Source organism: Fragaria vesca, linkage group LG6, assembly GCF_000184155.1.
Source record: "Fragaria vesca subsp. vesca linkage group LG6, FraVesHawaii_1.0, whole genome shotgun sequence".
Classification (NCBI taxonomy): Eukaryota; Viridiplantae; Streptophyta; class Magnoliopsida; order Rosales; family Rosaceae; genus Fragaria; species Fragaria vesca.
This window is the reverse complement of record NC_020496.1, coordinates 15,724,832-15,732,202: the sequence shown is the minus strand read 5'-3', so window position 1 is coordinate 15,732,202 and position 7,371 is coordinate 15,724,832. Positions and strand designations below refer to the sequence as shown.

General features: G+C 39.2%; 1 protein-coding gene across 1 annotated transcript; it reads left to right on the top strand.

Annotated features, from left to right (window-relative positions):
- The first annotated feature begins 8 nt into the window (after positions 1-8).
- LOC101307132 (phosphoenolpyruvate carboxylase 2-like) lies at positions 9-5,472 on the top strand. The gene is made up of 10 exons (XM_004303134.1): positions 9-176; positions 790-1,181; positions 1,280-1,364; positions 1,645-1,867; positions 2,014-2,117; positions 2,202-2,289; positions 2,554-2,708; positions 2,961-3,959; positions 4,063-4,449; positions 4,828-5,472. Exons 1-10 carry the CDS (start codon positions 9-11, stop codon positions 5,110-5,112), a joined length of 2,886 nt encoding a protein of 961 aa, XP_004303182.1. The 3' UTR covers positions 5,113-5,472.
- Positions 5,473-7,371: the final 1,899 nt, after the last annotated feature.

The window sequence follows — 7,371 nt, the reverse complement described above, 5'->3', positions numbered from 1 at the left end:
AGGCCACCATGGCTTCGAGGAATTTGGAGAAGATGGCTTCAATTGATGCGCAGCTGAGGCTGTTGGCACCGGGCAAGGTGTCTGAGGATGACAAACTCATCGAGTATGATGCTTTGTTGTTGGATCGCTTTCTTGACATTCTTCAGGATTTACATGGGGAGGATCTCAGAGAAACGGTACTGAATTTTAGTCCTTTTTTCTCTCTTCTGATTAGTTTTTTACTTGCGTTGAATTACCATTGACTGCTTGTGGAGTTAACTTGTTGATAGTTTAGTAAATTTCAGGGGTAGGTATCATGTTAGTTTTGATCGAGTTTAGTTGTTGTTTTGTGTTTGTTGTGTATGCTTTTATGTTTTATGTTTTGTTTTTCTGGTATAAACCTTGATGTTATCTATCGCTTTGTTTGTTCACTAACTAAAATGCTAGTTTGGGACTTGGGAGTATCTTAAACTTTTTCAATTCATTTTCTATGATACGAAAATTGAAAAGTAACTATTTTGTCTAGCAGCATGCTTTTTTGTTTGTAATTCAGCTGCCATTCTTCTTTTATTGTTCTTTGCATTGAAAAACTCTCCAAATGTCATTCCTTTGTAGTGTTCAAGGTTGTAATATGGACATATTATGAGTTACAGAGAAAATAGTAACGATTCCATTTATCTAAGAAATTTCACTTAAAAGTTCTGCATGTTAGGCGCTACAATGTAGTTATTAGGTAATCGGGGATTATTAAGCTAGAATATCTGAGGATAGAGGAGTGTTTATTGACTTTTGTGATCTGATTTGCTATAGGTTCAAGATTGTTATGAGCTATCCGCGGAATATGAAGGAAAGCAGGACCCTAAAAAGTTGGAGGAACTTGGAAATGTGTTTACAAGTTTGGATCCTGGTGACTCCATTGTTGTGGCCAAGTCCTTTTCCCACATGCTTAACTTGGCCAATTTGGCTGAAGAAGTCCAGATCGCCTATCGGAGAAGGATAAAGTTGAAGAAGGGAGATTTTGTTGATGAAGCAAATGCTACAACGGAGTCAGACATTGAAGAGACATTCAAGAAGCTTGTTGGGCAACTGAAGAAGTCCCCACAAGAAGTTTTTGATGAATTGAAGAACCAGACTATAGATTTGGTTCTAACCGCACATCCTACTCAGTCTGTTCGCAGATCTCTGCTGCAAAAGCATGCAAGGTACATTCTCCATTACCCTGTTTACTTATCTTATGTTGCTGGCATACTGTGATGAGTTTATGGTTGTGTTATTGATGTTGTATTTTTAATCTTCTCAGGGTAAGAAATTGTCTGACACAGTTGTATGCCAAGGATATTACACCTGATGATAAACAAGAACTCGATGAGGCTCTACAAAGGGAGGTATGTGGAGTGACAAACTGATTGAGTTTCAAACAATGCCATTTGATTGATACTAAATCCAATCACTATACACTATTTCAAATATATTCTTGCACAGTTTGAAAATAAACCTAAGTTCTCTGGACTATCCTGACATTGTCTGTAAGTTAGCTGCAATTGCCAACATCTCCACCCCCTCCCTCTATCTAATAATCATTAGTGGTCTAGTATACCCTGACGGGATCTGCAGTAATAAATTATTATTCAAATTTAATGAATAACATCTATTTCTTTAATGTAGATTCAAGCTGCATTTCGCACTGATGAAATCCGAAGGACTCCTCCAACCCCTCAAGATGAGATGAGGGCAGGAATGAGCTACTTCCATGAGACAATTTGGAAAGGTGTGCCAAAATTCTTACGACGAGTTGACACTGCGTTGAAGAACATTGGGATAAATGAACGTGTTCCGTACAATGCCCCTCTCATTCAATTTTCTTCTTGGATGGGTGGGGATCGTGATGGTATGCTCATCTTATGCTTCCTACTTTCAAAACATATTCTGTCCAGTGCTGTTTTCATCACTATGATATCTCTCTCAACATGTTCTTCAGAAGCATGACTACATCGTGGTTTATGTAGCTTATGATCGCTCTAATATGGACTGCAGGAAATCCCAGGGTCACTCCAGAAGTTACAAGGGATGTATGCTTATTGGCTAGAATGATGGCTGCTAACTTGTATTTCTCCCAGATAGAGGATCTTATGTTTGAGGTGTGAAATAATAATCATGACCTTCAGAGTATTTTAAATATGTTATTCCCTTTGCAATGTCTTATATTGTTTTCTTTCCCGCAGTTATCTATGTGGCGTTGCAACGAAGAGCTTCTTGCTCGTGCTCATGAACTTCATAGGTCTTCAAGGAAGGATGCAAAACACTACATAGGTATGCAATGATTTCACGTTTCTGTCATTTTATGTGTGGAAGTTCTCGAACTTGCAGCAAAACTTTAAATCTTTGACCATTACTTATATCACTATACCTCTCTTTCTTTTGTTCCTTATAAAGGTTTCATTTCATTTTTTTCCCCAAACTGACATAAAACTTCATAACATTGGTGAATTACTATTGTTGCTGTGATTATTATATTTGTGACCTGTCCTTGAGTTCAATTATAGATGGCTTTTTCTAATCATTGCTAATTATTAGAGTTTTGGAAACAAATTCCTCCGAACGAGCCATATCGTGTTATTCTTGGTGGTGTGAGAGACAAGCTCTACAATACACGTGAACGTGCTCGTCAACTATTATCCAGTCTAACCTCTGACATTCCTGAGGATACAACTTTTACTAGTGTTGAACAGGTATTTCCTATCATGGCTTTCACCGAGTTAAAAAAAAAAAAAAAAAAAAAAAAAAAAATACCATTGCCATAGTCTATCCAATTTCAATAAATTTTCAGTCTACTCCCAATTTTGAGCCTTTATATTTATATTTGATGCTTAATGCAAAATTTCTGTTGGAACATTCCCCCATCTATTTTTTATTGTACAAAACCTATCATCTGAACTGTGTACAAAACATATCAGCTGATATTTTGTTTTGCACAATTGTAGTTCCTGGAGCCTCTTGAACTGTGTTACCGGTCACTCTGTTCCTGTGGTGACAAGGCAATTGCTGATGGGAGCCTTCTTGATTTCTTACGGCAAGTTTCTACTTTCGGCCTTTCTCTTGTGAGACTAGACATACGGCAAGAATCAGACAGGCACACTGATGTCATTGATACTATCACAAAGCACCTGGGCCTTGGGTCTTATCGAGAATGGCCTGAGAAACAAAGGCAAGAATGGTTGTTGTCTGAGCTCAGTGGAAAGCGCCCTCTTTTTGGCGCTGATATTCCCAAAACCGAAGAAGTTTCTGATGTATTGGAGACATTCAAAGTAATATCAGAACTTCCCTCAGACAACTTTGGTGCCTATATCATATCAATGGCAACAGCCCCATCCGATGTACTTGCTGTTGAGCTTTTACAACGTGAATGCCATGTGAAAAAGCCACTAAGGGTTGTACCGTTGTTTGAGAAGCTTGCTGATTTAGAGGCTGCTCCTGCTGCTGTTGCTCGCCTCTTTTCTATAGATTGGTACAAAAACCGGATCAATGGGAAGCAAGAAGTCATGATAGGGTATTCAGATTCAGGAAAGGATGCTGGCCGTCTATCTGCAGCATGGCAGCTATACAAGGCTCAAGAAGAGCTCGTAAAGGTTGCAAAACAATATGGAGTTAAGCTAACCATGTTTCATGGCCGAGGTGGAACAGTTGGAAGAGGAGGGGGACCCACTCATCTTGCTATATTGTCTCAGCCACCTGAGACAATTCATGGTTCGCTCCGTGTGACCGTTCAAGGAGAAGTTATCGAACAATCATTTGGAGAGGAGCACTTGTGTTTTAGAACACTCCAGCGTTTCACAGCAGCTACACTAGAGCATGGCATGAATCCCCCAGTTTCACCAAAGCCAGAATGGCGTGCACTCATGGATGAGATGGCAGTTGTTGCTACAGAGGAATACCGTTCAATTGTTTTTCAGGAACCTCGTTTTGTTGAATACTTTCGCCTCGTAAGTAGCATGTTCATCAATCATGATCACCTTTTTAATAGATACATATTAACCAATTTCATAAAAGGTCCCTTCATATCTGACTTTCTCTGGGATTATGCAGGCAACACCAGAGATGGAGTATGGTCGGATGAACATTGGGAGTCGTCCATCAAAGCGAAAGCCAAGTGGAGGCATCGAATCACTTCGAGCAATCCCCTGGATCTTTGCATGGACCCAGACAAGATTTCATTTACCAGTGTGGCTTGGTTTTGGGGCAGCATTTAAGCAAGCCATAGAGAAGGATGCAAAGAATCTTCAGATGCTTCGGGAGATGTATAATCAGTGGCCGTTCTTCAGAGTCACCATTGATTTGATTGAGATGGTGTTTGCCAAGGGAGACCCAGGTATTGCAGCACTTTATGACAAGCTTCTGGTGTCAGAAGACCTATGGTCGTTTGGGGAGCGACTGAGGACCAACTATGAAGATACTAAACGCCTCCTACTCCAGGTAATACTGTCACTCCATCTGTTTTTGTTCAATAAAGTTTTCAAATACTGTTATCTTTTCATCTGAATCAAGTACTCATTTTGGCATGAAACTAAAGCAAATGATTTGAAAATGTAAACTACCAGTACCATCAATAAAGTATCTTTTTAACTTCTTTCCTTCTTGTACGAACATGAAGTCTTAAGTCTAAGTCTAACTATAAGATAGAGACCAGATATAAAAATTTGTGCAATGAAAATTTAACTTAGATTTCCAAAGATTAGTTTTATTGTAGTTGATGAAATGCTCTCACGGGTTTGTTACTAAATTGTATTAGGTCAAAATGCTTATGAATGAAAAATATTTGAATAGACCAATCGTATTTGTAAACTTTTCTAGGTTGCTGGGCACAAAGCTCTTCTGGAGGGAGATCCTTACTTGAGGCAGAGACTTGTTCTTCGTGACTCGTATATTACAGCACTTAATGTGTGCCAAGCCTATACACTGAAGCAGATCCGTGACCCCAACTACCTTGTTCAAGTAAGGCCGTCAAAGGAACCAGCAAGCAAGCCAGCAGCAGAGCTCGTCAATCTTAACCCAACAAGCGAATATGCTCCAGGTCTAGAGGACACACTTATTTTGACCATGAAGGGTATAGCTGCTGGAATGCAGAACACTGGTTGAAGCTCCACTCCTTGCATTTTCTTTGATATGTGAGGACATGTAAAGTCTTGTATTGGTTGCTCTCTGTTTATCTAGTGCTTTGAACTTCCATCTAATAAAAGCTTTTGTAATAACTTTAATGCAAATGGATTTTGGGTGCAAAGTGGTTATCACATTCCGGGAAACTATGTGTTCATTTCTTCCCCCCAAAGGGAGCAAGGTAACCTTGGCTAGACAGAAACACAAGCTGAAGTTTAGATTTCCTCGAGTGATGCTGATTCTAATTTCCCTTTCTTTAGGGATTTATCATTTGTAGAATTACACTTAGATTTTGTAAACAGTTCAAGATTTTACGCAAACTTGGGGTGTCAGCTTGCATTGACCTATAGTTCACATTCTTTTGTGACTAGAAACCAACTATAATTAGCGTTACAAGCTACAAAGGAACCTATCACGTAGTTCGTGAAAATAAGCTTCATATACGGGAACTTGTGAGCTGTTTTTCTCATGTACAAAAGCAAGTTGTGGAGCAATTTATGAACTCCAAACGGACAAGACCTAACTTGTGTTGAGTAGTGATCAAGGTATTAAAAAACGCGCCTCAAGGCTCAAAAAGCGCGAGGCATAGGAGAAACTGAGTGAGCTTTTCTGCCAAGGCGCAGAGGCGTTAAAGGCGCTCATCAAGGCGTCAAAGGCGCAAAAAATGAGTCTGAAGGCGTGAAAGCCAACGCCTGAAATTTTTTTTGTTTTCTTTTTCTTTTTCGTGAAAAACTGAAAAACACAGATGTTCTAATAAGCATGCTCATTTGTATTCTGGTACTCTCAAAGCCCAGAAGAACACTTATTTGAGAGGTCTCACCACAACATAGCAGAGCTTCATTCTCCCTTTGAAAACAATCCTACATACTGCTGCATCGTGAAAGAGATGATAGATAGAAGACAGATACAGAAGCTAGTGTAGAGAAGATGTTTGTCTATAATAGAACTCATTTGATTCACGTTTGAAAGATATATACTTGATAGATACCTTTCATATACGGAAACAATCCCTACAATTAAGGTATAAATAAGGAATAATTGAGTAATTTTCATATATGTAAGTTTTTTTCCTAATAATTACTCGTAGTTTTAGGATTTTAAGTCTAACTATATAATTATGCAATCAATTTACATTAAAAAAAAATTATGTTGCAAGGCTTACGCCTTATGCCTTAAGACTTACGCCTTGCTAAGGCTCTCCCGGCAATGCCTCGGTTACGCCTTAGCCTTTTAAAACATTGGTAGTGATACCCAAATACGGTTCAATAATCAACTCTATTGAGCTCAAGTGGTAATCTTTTGTTCCAAATAATTGCTGGATAGTCCAGTGGACTGGCAAAATCTTCAGATGATGATGACCAAGGTCATATTGTCTCCAATGGTTAACAACATATACTACAGTTTTGTCATCATAGACCACTTTGGCTATCCTATCATTGCTGGTGCCAAAGTATTGGGAAGTTTGATCTCTGTGGTCACATGTTATGCCCTCAAGGATGGTCTGCTCAAAGCCTCTCATTTAAACTTTAGGTGCATCGATGTTGAAGGGGACTCAAAGTTGGTTATCGGTTGCATTAACAAGCTCTGTGATCCCTTGAAGCTTAAAATCCCTTATCAAAGGCATCCAGAAGTCTTCCCGATTCGAGCACATTTCCTTCCACAGGGAATGAACTTTGTTGTTGGAGGGGTTACTCCTATTGGGTTTCTCCTTGTCTGCTCCGTTGATTTGGAGAAAAGCCTCCCCCTTTCTTTCTAGTGCTGCCTTTTTAATCTAGACCAGTTCAGTGCCGGTGTTCCTAAGAGGTTTTCGGTTGTAATTTCTACTTGGCTACTAAAAAAAATATATACTACAACAACCATTTCCTAGTCAAATCCTTAAGCCAATTTTTCACTGAGGAATGCAATTGCATGACGCATTCAACCCTCTATGTCTACAAGTCATCATAACCTCCTCTTGCTTCTTATATGCCTTGACAATGAACACCAGCATGGCAAGTTGATTCTCTCCCCATTTCTGAATCACCATATGATAAATTATTCCTCTTTGGGGCATTATTGGAGTGGTACCAGCTTTTGAATCTAGATTGTGGAGTATAGGAACTTGAGTATTTTCCTTTGATCAACTCTCGATAAGATAACATTCACCGCCTATGAACAAAATGACTTGGTTTCAATTGATCCTGTGATGGGCAGCTTGATCCTAAAGTCCTACCAGGCTAGTAGATTGTATTTAGGGAAGAC